Source organism: Agrilus planipennis, unplaced genomic scaffold (assembly GCF_000699045.2).
Source record: "Agrilus planipennis isolate EAB-ADULT unplaced genomic scaffold, Apla_2.0 scaffold20, whole genome shotgun sequence".
NCBI classification, from domain to species: Eukaryota; Metazoa; Arthropoda; class Insecta; order Coleoptera; family Buprestidae; genus Agrilus; species Agrilus planipennis.
Window position 1 is genome coordinate 141,496 of NW_020439516.1, and position 13,598 is coordinate 155,093.

Consider the following 13,598-nt stretch of genomic DNA (forward strand, 5'->3'; position numbering starts at 1 on the left):
ATATATCCGGTGTAGAACATCTTTTTTCATTTACTTCTTCTGTTCTAATGCAATCGTTTTTAGATTTAATGTTTCGAATAAAAATGTAATTAAAAGGGCGTTAACTTTCAGTAGGTAATAATTTATGACTCCATTGTGTAAACAATCTTATGTATTCAATTCAAATTTAGGAAATTTACACAATGGAAAAATAAAAGTAAAACACCCTTCTCAATACCTTCCGACTTTTCATGAAAGAAGGTCGTTAGTGGATTTAGTTTTTCTCATCTTTCTCTTGGTATGTCTAACTGTTTGTAAATTTATATTCAAATATATTTATACTTATAAATTTATATAGAAAGTAGATACTTGCATGAAAACCATCTTGGTTAAAATTAAAATTAGTAAGTAATAGTGAGATGTAGATTTAAAAATTAATAATTACATACTTTTTTAACTTTTGTTACAAGAATAATATACGATGTCACTCAACTGGAGTATTTTACAAGGGTTGTTTTACCCTTTGAGTTTTATATTAATTTGCCTTGCTTTGTACCATTACTGGCAACAGTCTACGAGATACGTGAGACTGGGACGAAAATTGCCAGGGCCGAAACCCATTCCGTTATTCGGAAATGCTTTAGAAGCCCTCTTAATGAAACCCGATGGTAAATGATAAACGTTTCTCAAATATCGGAAAAAAAAGAACGACATTTTACGACAGAAAAATAATTTTTAGATATTGCCGAATACGTTTTGAATAAATCAAAAACTGATTTTAAGAATAACACTATTGTGGGAATATGGCTGGGTTATAAGTTGTACGTTGGTATAATTAATCCCGAAGATGTAGAGGTATTTTTGCTTTATTCTAATGAATAAATTAAGTAGGATTATCATAATTAATGGTGGAATACACCCTATTTTTCAGATTATTTTAGGAAGTCAAACACATATCCAGAAATCTGAAGAGTACAGGTATTTTAAACCGTGGTTAGGTGATGGACTGCTTATTAGTAGAGGTCAGTAAATAAAATCAGTAAATGTAGTATTACATCATTACATATTTTTCGTAAATTTTAAGGTGAAAAATGGAAAAACCATCGAAAAATAATCGCTCCAACATTTCATATACACATTTTAAAAACGTTCATTAATTCGCTTAATAATAATGGTAGCAGCTTGGTAAAGCGATTAGAAAATGAAATCAGTAATAATTTTGACATTCACGATTATATGAGTAGAGTAACAGTAGACACATTGCTTGGTATGTAAATATTCTTTTAATACATTTATTTTGACACAAAATTCACGTTGTAAATATGAACTTATATATGTACCTAATAGAAACCGTAATGGGCATTGAGAAACCTAAAAATGAAACCACGAGCTTTGATTACGCCAATGCTGTCTTAAAGTAAGTAAAAATTATTGTTTTTTATACATCTACGTATGTACATACTTAGCGATTGACCCAAGTCGTTCATTAGAAATTTAAGTAGAGGGAACGAAAAGGCTAGGATTTGGAATTTCCTATTTACTAAATGCGGCATTTACTTCGTTATTTTAACTAAATGACCCACTTTTTTTATTTCTTTGAATAACTTTTTTGAATTGAAAGGTAACGTTTATAGGGGTGGTATACCTCTAAACCTAACACTTTTCAAGTTCTCAATAATTCTACGAGAAAATTTTAGTAAAAACATCACTGACAAAAAAAAAACGTATTCACAGGAACCAATAAATTAAAATTTGAAATGGTTTTCTGAATGAAAATAAAGACCACAGGATAAATCAAACCTACGGGGCCATAAAAAAAATGATATAAGTTTCAGCGATTGTCAATTTTTCATGGCTTACCTACTGCAAGATTACTTTTCGTGATTAACATAAATTAGTATAAAAACGCAATTTTTTCGAAAAACCTCCTTTTTAAGAACAAAGGTGCCAACTTGTATAAAAATTCAACTATTTTTACCATTTCCAGGTATTGTGGTTTTAAAAAAATAAGTGTTTGACGTTATTATCTATGAAGTTACATATAATGAGATGCCGAAGAAGTAGCCTTGGCGTTTACACTTTCGTTAAAAAAAATTTTACTTTTACTTTTTTGGAACCAGATAGTAATATTCTTTATCTATACACATATAAACGTTTCCGTAAAATTTAATGTATATACATATATTAAAAAAATAAAGAAAAATAGGTCGCACCATTTAAAATCATCAAATAATGATACATTTTCGGTAGATGTTATGGACTTGTAGGAGTGTATATCTATCTACCTACCAAGTTTTCTTTTCTCTCCCTATTTTCTAATAACGGTTTGGATCAATCAATTCGGATAACTAACGACAATTATATATGAAATCGTATCTAAAATTTTTAGACTCTGCACTATAATTCATAATAGACACTACAAATATTGGTTACAAAATGATTTTATTTTCAAATTGACCTCTTTGGCTGGAGCGCAGACTCATTTAATAAACGTCATCCACAGTCTAAGGAATAAGGTGCGAGCGCAACCAACTTATGCATACAAAACTTAACTTATTACAAGAAATAAATATTCATTTTCGTCTTTAGATTGTAAAATTCAAAACGGAAGGTGTATCATTAAAATTAAATACCGGAGAATCAAACTCTCTACCGATTTCAATTAGTGACAACGGCCTTAATGATCAAGGATCGAACAAAAATTTTTACAGTTTCGGAAGTGCAGTTAGAGACGATTTAGATGAAGCTGATGAAATAGGTATAAACACATACATAGATACACTATTATCGTACTTCTATTATTATTCCTATATTGTAGTAAAATAGTTAGTACGTAATACTACAAAATAACAATAATTTAAATAATAAAATGTTATTATTAATCATTAATGATCGGTCACACAGGTGAAAAGAAAAGACGACCATTTCTTGAAGAGCTAATTGAAACAAAATTGACAAACACAGGATCATTTACTGACGAAGAAATTAATGAAGAAGTTGATACAATTTTGTTCGAGGTATCCTTCTTTCTTTCTGTTTTACAATATTTTTCTAATATTAGCAATGTTTAGGGCCATGATACAACTGCTGCTGCAATGAGTTTTGTCTTGTCTCTTCTTGGAATTCATCAAGCTATTCAGGAGAAGGTATTTCAAGAATTAAATGCAATTTTTTATGACTCTGAACGATCTGCCACGTTCGAAGACACAGTACAAATGAAATATCTAGAAAGAGTTATTTTGGAAAGTCTTCGACTATACCCTCCCGTGCCCATGATTGCTAGAAAATTAACAGAGGATGTTTGTTTAGGTAGGATTTGGTATATTGTAGGTATACAGATGGGTTGAGCCCCACACCCTCCTTATCGCGAATCCGAACAAAAGTTAAATTAGAGTTCTCCACTAAGATGCTAATTATCTACTGAAAAAGAAAATTTGTGCTGGAAAAAAGTTCATTTTTAAAACCTCCCTCCTCCAAGTAAAAAGTTTTCGCCACACTAAATTTCTGTTCTTTATGTGCTATTTATCCAGAATCCAAGTGCTTTGGGTCAACCGTCGCACCTCGCTAAAAATATTAAAGATGCTCGAAGATGCTTGGGATTCAGTATGAAAAGCACTTCTTGTCTTAATCGCGAGCAAACAGAGAGAGCATAATTCTTGTGTTTTCGTTTACGAGTTCACAATATAAAAAATAAAATTGCGTATTTGCCGAAAGTTTAATTTAAAATGTTTATTTTGCGCTCCCATTAGAAATATTTTTAGTAGGTACTCAATAGATTAATACAATATGCATATTTAATGATGTTAGTTTAAATATTATCATAACAATTGCACTGTGTTCCTTCGTTATCTTTTTACAAATTGAAAACATATAATATGGAAAAAAAATCTAAATCAGAATTTCTATGCTAAGGTTATAAGATTCTTACCGAGATATTCGTTTTAGGATTACTTCTATTGTGTGTATTTTTTCCATGTGAAATAACTGAAAAATTTGTAAAAAGATTAACTGCTGCAATTCTTGTTAACTGAATATTTTTGAGAGTCGTTTAATCCACAATGTCTCCTTTTTCCTACAGTATAATAATATATAAAATATAGGCTAATTGCTGTATATATGCTCTAGAAAAGATATAGCTTTTCTGTTAAGCTAATTCAACAATGTCCAATTTTTATTATTACATTCAAATGAGCGAATGTATCATTGAAAATAGCGAATTAATCGATTGGGTACTAAGGATGCTTTTTGTAATGATAATTGCAAATTTCTCTTTTCGAGCTGTTTATATTTGAGTAAAAACGCCATTATTTCCATGTTAATAATTGGATGGCTAACTCGTTTGCGAAAAGGGCAGTGCGACTCCACGAACTAGTATATACATTTTTACTAACTACATATTTACAATTATTCTATTAACTTAAAGAAAACACGCAATGCTGTACCATGAACAGCTGTCTCACATTTCGTAAAAGGCATTGTATTTTCCAATAAAGACATATGCTTAATAATAATATATTTCAGCATCAGAACGGTATGTGCTACCAAAAGGCACCACAGTAGTTATCGGTACTTATTTATTGCATCGCAGACCTGAACTGTATGAAAATCCAGATGTCTTTGATCCCGATAATTTCCTTGCAGAAAAATGCGTTGGACGCCATCATTACAGTTATATTCCGTTTAGTGCTGGACCAAGGAGTTGTGTGGGTCGGTTACTACTTCAGGCAAAGATATATAAAAATGTACATTTCTGTCTTATTTTAGGGAGAAAATATGCAATGCTTAAAATGAAAATTATACTATCGTCTATTTTGCGTAAATACAAGGTATATTCGGACATATCAGAAAAAGCTTTTCGATTGCAGGGCGATATAATTTTGAAACGAGCAGACGGATTCAAAATAAGGATTGAAAACAGATTAAGCTAGAATATTGGCAACATGTGATATCTTGTCGTTAGTTAAAATGATCACTGTATAACAATAAAAAAATACCAATCTTTACTTTGTTCCAGTCTACCGCCCTACACAATTTTCCCTTTCTCCAACAGATCTATCTGATAACTCAAACAGTTGCTTTTGTACAATTTTACATTTCGCCATCAATTTTTATGACTAATTTTTGGATAAAAGTGCACATTAAGTTTTACTTCCTATTTAAAAATAGGAAAATAATTCAAATAAAAAAACATTTATATGTATTAAACATTACGCTTGTGTGTGGTTTGTATAAATTGGTTTATCACCACTAAAAAAACCTTTATACCAAACTTCAACAAAATTATTAGTCTTTTTGGCTTGTTGGAACAAAGTTTCTTATAGCATGTTACGGAGACAAGGAGCTAACCAGCAAAAACCAGCGTTGTTTATAAATTTTTAAAATCATTCGACGCAAAAAACAAAATTTTTTTTAGTTATTAGGAAGTGTTTAAAGACATTTTCAATGTGTTGAGTAACCCTTAAACAACAAGAATTCATTAAGTTATATTACAAATTTAATAAAAATCGCCTTTTCCCTAAGCTGGCTCTAAATTCCTTTCTAGCCAAAAATTGCACAAGTTAATACATATCTGTTTTTTGCTTACTACTTAAAGAACGAGTTTATAAAGTAGTTTCGATTACTCTGCCATCTGATGACTTTACTTATACTGATACTTTATAAACTCGTTCTTTAAGTAGTAAGCAAAAAACAGATATGTATTAACTTGTGCAATTTTTGGCTAGAAAGGAATTTAGAGCCAGCTTAGGGAAAAGGCGATTTTTATTAAATTTGTAATATAACTTAATGAATTCTTGTTGTTTAAGGATTACTCTGCCATCTGATGAATGTGGAGTCAATTTAAAAAGCTTCCGAAATTAATCGGTTGATAGTAATAGCAAGACAGTACTAAAATTGCCATTTTGAAATATTGCGAGCAGATAGCGCTTACAAAATACTGTGTCAGATATCCGTTTTTTTTTTTATAAAATACCTTGGCCAAAAGTTATAATTAATATTTGTCGAATAGCGTAAGGAACTTCGATGTCTAATGACACCCCATCTTGTATTACTTTGAATCACTTAGCACCTCAATACCACCATATATTACATAATGATGACTCACCCTTAATCTTAACGATATCTTAAGCCGTTGAAATTTTGATAAAAAGGTGATGATTATTCTGTGAATTAAGATACCTAATTTTTTTTAATAAATTGACCACAAACACAAATATAAAATAAATAAAATCAAACATCAACTTATTTATTGCAAAATATAATTTAAAATTAGAAATTTCCTTGCATTCTGAAGTGCTTTTGGAGTTTGTTGGCTTTTATACTCAATTTTGTTCTCCACTTTGACTGCAACCTTTGCATATATAATAAATCTCTGGCTTTGCTAAAAAAGAAATAAACAAATGTTACATATTTTTTTTATTCAAGACAGTGATAGTTACCTAACAGTAATTTCCTTTTTAGTATCTGTCCAACCCAGTATTCTATAACTAGCTAAGAGTTTGCCCTTATTAATTTTATAACTTTGCTTAGAAAGGTTTGGGTTAATTTTCTGCTTATAGTAGCACAAAAGACTACGATGACCTATTACTTTACCAGATGGCAATGCTAATTGATAATCAGTTCCATCTATTTCAGGAATATTGATCTGAAATGTTTATTAAATATCTAAATATTTCTACATTCAGGGTCACATATTTGCAATATAAGTTTACCTCTTCATCATGATCAATATTCTTTTCATCAGCATCAGGATATGAAGAAGAATAATCATAAAAATCTGCATATTCAATTAATGTCTCCCCTTCATGAAGCATTTTACAATGTCCTTTGTCAATCATATGTTGTCGAGTTGCTTGTGCACCATAGAATGACTTTCCCTTTTCATTACACCATATGCACATGTGGCCTAAAAAAATAACTTGATATCTCTTTCTAGATAGTTTTTTTTCAGTGTATATATAATCATATCAGTTTGTCTTACCAATCATTATTTTTTCTCCAAGATACCTCAAAAGACCTAGTAAATCTACACAAAACTCTGCATCAGGAATAAAAAAGGAATGGCTTATTGCCATGTGTTTTAAACATTTCAAAAGGGTAGAACTATGATGTGCACAAAATAAGCAATTATTTTTATCAATAGGATTTTCTGTATCTTCATCCCATTCATCTGAATCTATCTCTTCTTCTTCAATGCTGTCTGTTGATATATTTTCTTGTTTGAATGAATTATTGTAATCATGTTTGTATTTTTTCTCATTTTCCTTATGCTTCTTTGAATTTTTATGAGTGAGAAAAGCATTTTTATTCCCGAAGCTTTTTCTGCAAATTAAGCAATATTCCTTTTTATTCTCCTCATGCTGATCGATGTTACGTTGTAATAAGACTCTCCTCGCAAACTCCTCACTTGATACGGGAGGCAATTCCGCAACCTTTCGCTTTAAATTATATCGATGCCAATCAGTTTTGTAGTGCGATCGTTGTAATTCTGGATCACTGAAAACAACACCACAAGCAACACATGTGAAAGGGGAAGACATGCTTAAACCACAGTATAAGTTTATAATGTGCTCTAGGAATGTGCTTTAGAATGTATGCTATCATAGATAATAGGTATGCTATTTTGTCCCTTTCATAGATCTATTTTGTTGCATTGACGTTTAAAGTAATGGACATTCCTTACCCTTTGTATATCTATTATCTATGGGCTTAGCGATCAAAATTGTGGTACAACAAAAGAAAAAGATGGAATGAAGTTTCGGACAATATCCATCTCTCTTACGATAGTGCGTAACCGTGTCATGAAAGAGATAGCATTAGTCCGAAACCGTACGCCATCTCCCTCACTTTTCGAGACAAGAAATTATTACAATGACTACGGCTAAAGCACGTCCATTAATATATGTCTATGTTAGAAATTGTTCACGACTCCATTATGACCTTGTTCGTCATTGTTAGTAGCACATCAGCACCACCTGTACCGAAAACAGCAAAACGTTAAACACTAGACACTACACGTGCACTACACCGAACTATAACAAATTCGAAGTGTTCTTCAAGCAACGTGGTGTCACTGTATGACTTGATGCGGCCAATCTATGATGCGGCCATAACCAGCCCATAAAACCAGCCATACTTAGGAAAACGAAGATCGACCATTGGGGTTTACAATATTGTTAATCAATAGATTTAATGTTTAAATATTTACTCTACTTGGATGCAAGCAGTATTCCCAATATTCGATGAGTTCGAGTACTAATATTTAACTAAATATTCCATTACCAAGTAAGTAATATAAATATATTAACCAAATACACATGTATTCGCATACGTAACTTAAAAAAACATTTTGAGAATAGTGCACGAAGGCATGGTTATAAGACACCGATAATTATCGATGTTTTTTTATTTACTTTTGCTTTTAATGTTCTTTCTTCTTACAGATTAGGACTTAAAGCACATTGTGCTTTTTTGAAATTGTTAAAATACTGTCTCAATAAAAAGAATTCTCTGCAGCTGTTGGAATCGTCCAAAGGGGCGCAACCTTTTTATATGACTTTAGAAAGACCAAAAGGTAATATTAAAATTATAAGTTAAAATTCTGGAATATTATATTTGAAAAGGCGATATTTCAATTATTTTTGTATATAATTCAATCTGCAAGTGTTTAATACACAACAGCACTAGCTTCAATTTTAATTTGTTAGTTATCCTTATATAAATCAATACACGAAGTTGAGTTATTAACTGCAATTTTGATAAATCTATTTTACAATTATGTTGAAGACGTTACAAGAAAATACAACACACGATCGCCTATATATTTTATACATCCATAATCTATTCTCAGGCGTTGCCATATTTATGAAATATTATTATATATGCGTATTTTTAAAAATTTTAGTTACATTGTTGGACAGCGCTCAAACCTCGTATAGTCAATATTAAGGCAATTTAACTTACCTAGTATAAAGAAAAAAGTATTATATTTGCTGCAAACCAGCATTAATTATAGATTAAGTTAAATTAAATTCAAACCTTCATGGCCGTATATACAGTAGTATATTATTTTGTGCACACTTATGACACAGTACCTTTCGAATAATATAGGTTTCATTTTCTCCTCTTATAATACCAAAAAAACGTATCTACCAGGAGTTTTCACGTTGATGTATTAATATAACAATAATAATATTTCTACAATAAACATGGAACATTAATAGCGCCTGTGTGGTTCAGACGGATTATTTTCTTCGAAAAGTAGACATAAATTACATTTTTTCTGCGGATCTTATAGCCTAATTTTCGTAAGACTTGTAACTGTTTCATAAGAAAATCACAAGTGACTATTTTTGTTCTAACGTAAACTATTTTAATAAATAATTCATTTAATAAGAAGTAAAGACAAGAAAACTGGCAATCTATTGAAATACTAGTTTTTTTTATTAAACCATCGTCGATAAAAACTTTTACACGTGACCTTGCTTCAGTTAAAGTCGGTACTGCGTGAAGCATAAAAATAATTTTTGTTAATTTTTATAAAAAAAAGGTATATACCTATTATAAACCGAATAAGAACGATACATATAAAAGTATCGAATATTGCGACCGCGATGCGCTTGATCAAAAGGATCGACCCTACATGTTCAGTACAACGCAGCGTTGTTAACAAGCGCAATGAAAGGAACATCAGTGTAAGCTTTTTAAGGAAGTTTATCGGTTTGTTCGGTATTCGCTGATTCATTATTGTTTTCAAAAAATTAAAGGGGCGTTTTTCAGCCTCCATGCTGTCGCCCATTTCCTGCGATGATGGTAAGATACAATTTCTGATGATGTATGGTACCCAATTAATTATTTTTGCATTATTGTATATTATTGTTTAACGTCATTAATTGCTGGTACGCCACATCATAGACAAAGAACACCTATATCAATTTATAAGTGGAGAAGAAAAATAAATTCAATGAGGTCAAATACAGAAATTGAAATTAGTAAAGTGAAATTACATTTCTGTTGGAATTTGATCAAAAATGTCCCAAGTTTACATTGATTGGTGGGGTTTTCTTTAACTAAAGTATCGTTTAAATAAATCTAAGTACGTGTATTATTTACCCGACTACATAATAATCAATAAGTGCAGTTAGCAGTCATATTCTCGTTTTAAAAAGCAAACTTCATTTTTCATACTAATTACGAGCTTATTGTTAGTAACTGTTTACTTAGAAATATGTACTATATTACGATTTAATTTTTTGCTGATGGACGTGAACAAACGAATAGTATTCGAATTAATTTTTTTTTAAATATATTCGAGTCTTTTTATCATTGCCAATGTTGATCAAACCCCAATTTTCGAAATATGTCACCATTAGTCGCCTCATACGACACGCCGGGACCAGCGGTAAGACTATTCTTTCCCGGTCTTACACGGGTATGAAAATGAATTTCATCTAAAATAGCTGTCGTTACATTTGCATTATATTATGTGTTAGTTGGCTAATAGTTCGTATTTATGTCAAAACGTTTTTGTAAATTAAATGTAGTTAAAAATATATTAATGTCCTGCCAAATGCGGGTAAAGTTTTTCGTTTGTAAAATAATGTTTTCATATGATCCTGACCATTGGAAATAGGACGGTTGAAACAGTAATCAATGTAAATCAGTGAATCCATCGTTTACCAATGATTTTCTTTTTTGCCCTTTGGGGATGTATATATTCATGTCAAGATCAATAGGATTTGATTACCGATACTGTAATAAGTTCATAATTATTAATTAGAGAAACTGAAAACTGATAGTTGTTTTCACCGAGTAAGTAGAAATGAATGTGGTGTGATTTTTGAATCTCGTTTTTTTAAACTTTAATATTGTTCACATCGACAAGCGCTGATTTGTATTTTGTTTATTCAGTTTATATTATAAATATTTGACTTCTTTCCATTAAAATTATATTACATCAACACTTAATATGAAAAACGTTCTTAAACTTCATAAAAAAAGCATGGTGCTTAACAAATCAATAAATTACAATCAATTACGATGAATATTTAGCTATAAAATATACGTAAGTGTATGGAATTAATTATTTCTTCATCGATGGTTAATTATTAATGTTCTTAAATATGTATTAATAGTAATAAGCTTAATAAACTGAATGAATTATTTTTATGTTGTGCATACGTATATGGTAGATATAGGTATGTGGGGAGATAGCCTGGGTTGATTACCATTGTTTTTGGTGAGATAATTTTTGAGTTTGTGTAAGAAGTTATTCGCTTTTCGATAATTACATTTATAGCAAAAATGTATTTTAAACAAGTTAAACTTTCATTTTTTTACAGAAACATCATTAACAAGTAGTATAGTTGGGAGCTTAGGGTATTGGCACATTAGGTGCATGACTTCGCAGCGTCAAGAACTCCATTGTAATAGGTAAGTAATTAATATGTTTCGATAATATTGATTATACTCTAATTGTTTTTCTCTTTTAGGACCACCAAATCTTCATCTAATAGGCATCGGAAACTTCAACCCTTTAGGGAAACGTGACTGAAAGCAACAATAGGGCATTTCAAAAGTTTATTTTCATATATAAAGGTACACGACATAAGCACATTTCTTTATCATGGGCAGTGTCAATATAAACAGAAGCGTTAGCGATGCCTTCTACCGCTACAAGATGCCACGCATCGTGGCTAAGGTATTAAGTATATTATCTGTTTGCAAATGGTGTCACTTTTGATACTGTTTTATAGGTGGAAGGAAAAGGAAACGGAATCAAGACGGTAATTGTAAATATGACTGAAGTTGCAAAAGCTTTGGGTAGGCCTCCCACTTATCCCACAAAATATTTCGGATGCGAATTGGGTGCTCAAACCCAATTCGATTTCAAAAATGAACGCTTCATTGTCAATGGTTCTCATGATGCCATTAAACTTCAAGATTTATTGGATGGATTTATTCGCAAGTATGTTTTATCAATAATTGATTTGTTATTTGTAAGCATTTTACATATTTTTATTTAAGGTTTGTGCTTTGTCCAGGGTGTGATAACCCTGAGACTGATTTAATTGTATCAGCAAAAAGAGGAACTATATCTACCGGTTGTAAAGCTTGCGGTTATCACGGCATTTTAAAAGAAAATCACAAGTTGAACACATTCATTCTTAAAAACCCGCCCAATATGAATCCTGCCGTGCAGGGATCGTCACTAACGGAAGGAAAACGCACGAAACGAAGCAAAAAAGTAAATGGTGACTCACAAGGTACAAACAACGGAGACGCCCAAGGTGACGAAGAAGTTGGTTTGGAAGCTCCAGCAGATTTAACATTTAACGATGTAAGTTATACTTAGTTTATATAATTGTCCGTATCAAATGTGGTTTAATTCATTCGTTTCCGTTCTACAGAACACTGCAAACGATGAGGACGATGGAACCGAATGGGCAGCGGATATTTCTGAAGAAGCGGTAAGAGCACGAATGCAAGACTTAACGGAAGGCGCCAAAAATATCACTATCACCGACGATTTAGAGAAATCTGAAAAAGAACGGTTGGATATGTTGTATGAAATGGTCAAAACCAAACGTGATGCCGGGCTCTTAGAAAATTCCCAAGCTCAAAAAGAACTCGTGAATGAAGCTGAACGTCTTGAAATTAAATCTAAAGCAACTCTCATTTTGGCCGAATTGTTGTTTAATCAAAACATTTTACAACAGGTTAAGAAGCACCATTCACTCCTCTTACGTTTCACTCACGAAGATAAAAAAGCTCAAAAATATTTAATGGGTGGATTAGAACAGGTTATAAGTATGCATCGCGACACTCTAATGAACAAAGTTCCTGGATTATTGAAACTGTTTTATGATATGGATATTCTAACGGAACCTGCAATTATCGAGTGGGCTGATAAGGTTTCGAAAAAATACGTTTCTAAAGATGTTTCACAAGAGATACATAATAAAGCTGCTCCATTTATCAAATGGTTAAAAGAGGCTGAAGAAGAAGAGTCGTCTGATAGTAAAGACGAAAGTGACGAAGGCGTCGAAATTGAATACAATGATCGCGTACAAGTATCGCAGATGAAAGCAGCTCCGGCACCTACAAGTAAGACATCTAAAATCCCTGCAGGTGTAGATGACGACGAAGATGATGTGGACATCGATGCCATTTAAATAATTATACAAAATTAAAACGTGCAGAAATAGATTTCAGTAATTCTCTTTATCAAAAATAGAAGCTTGTTGCTTATTTTTCTTTTATGAAATGTATTACTGCACCAAACTTAAAAGTAGAAAATATAATATTGATGTTTTATAGTTTTTATGTTAAACATATTTCATAATTGCTTGAGTATCCCCATTTTTTCTGGTATGTAAAGCAGCTTCATTTTATTAAACAAAAAAACTAAATACAGAAACTGGCATTATTTCAGTTGTACTTTTAAATACATCTTTTTTGCAATTTTTGAAACGTAATGGAGCTGCCGATAGCAGCTTGAGAAAGCTCACACTGTTATTATCCTTATTATATAATTATTGATATATATATAAAAATGCTAAATGTGTTCTTAAATAATCCTTTTAATATCATCGTCATCATCATTAGGTTGTCAGTCCTAA

General features: G+C 31.3%; 3 protein-coding genes across 6 annotated transcripts; 2 read left to right on the forward strand and 1 right to left on the reverse strand.

Moving 5' to 3' along the window:
- The first annotated feature begins 167 nt into the window (after positions 1–167).
- LOC108738517 (cytochrome P450 4g15-like) lies at positions 168–4,982 on the forward strand. Of its 2 annotated transcripts, XM_018471975.2 has the most exons (13): positions 205–277; positions 338–383; positions 450–647; positions 719–834; positions 911–1,001; positions 1,064–1,246; positions 1,327–1,396; positions 2,369–2,495; positions 2,569–2,737; positions 2,884–2,996; positions 3,051–3,288; positions 4,501–4,686; positions 4,744–4,982. In XM_018471975.2, exons 3-13 carry the CDS (start codon positions 461–463, stop codon positions 4,905–4,907), a joined length of 1,644 nt encoding a protein of 547 aa, XP_018327477.1. In that variant the 5' UTR covers positions 205–277; positions 338–383; positions 450–460; the 3' UTR covers positions 4,908–4,982. The 2 variants fall into 2 exon arrangements, with proteins under 2 accessions (XP_018327476.1, XP_018327477.1); XM_018471974.1 differs by lacking the exon at positions 338–383 and having other exon boundaries at positions 168–277.
- A 1,224-nt stretch (positions 4,983–6,206) lies between these two features.
- LOC108738482 (zinc finger protein 622) lies at positions 6,207–7,603 on the reverse strand. The gene is made up of 4 exons (XM_018471910.2): positions 6,959–7,603; positions 6,690–6,883; positions 6,417–6,622; positions 6,207–6,358 (listed from the first exon to the last, which is right to left on the reverse strand). The coding sequence occupies exons 1-4, from the start codon at positions 7,515–7,517 to the stop codon at positions 6,247–6,249; spliced, it is 1,071 nt and encodes a 356-aa protein (XP_018327412.1). The 5' UTR covers positions 7,518–7,603; the 3' UTR covers positions 6,207–6,246.
- Positions 7,604–8,016: 413 nt separating this feature from the next.
- Positions 8,017–13,204, forward strand: LOC112903969 (eukaryotic translation initiation factor 5-like). 3 transcript variants are annotated; one of them, XM_025979280.1, is made up of 7 exons: positions 8,017–8,262; positions 8,421–8,551; positions 11,319–11,409; positions 11,469–11,677; positions 11,733–11,944; positions 12,004–12,316; positions 12,387–13,204. In XM_025979280.1, exons 4-7 carry the CDS (start codon positions 11,603–11,605, stop codon positions 13,149–13,151), a joined length of 1,365 nt encoding a protein of 454 aa, XP_025835065.1. In that variant the 5' UTR covers positions 8,017–8,262; positions 8,421–8,551; positions 11,319–11,409; positions 11,469–11,602; the 3' UTR covers positions 13,152–13,204. The 3 variants fall into 3 exon arrangements, with proteins under 3 accessions (XP_025835065.1, XP_025835067.1, XP_025835066.1); XM_025979282.1 differs by lacking the exons at positions 8,017–8,262; positions 8,421–8,551 and adding an exon at positions 9,687–9,789; XM_025979281.1 differs by lacking the exons at positions 8,017–8,262; positions 8,421–8,551 and adding an exon at positions 10,491–10,788.
- Positions 13,205–13,598: the final 394 nt, after the last annotated feature.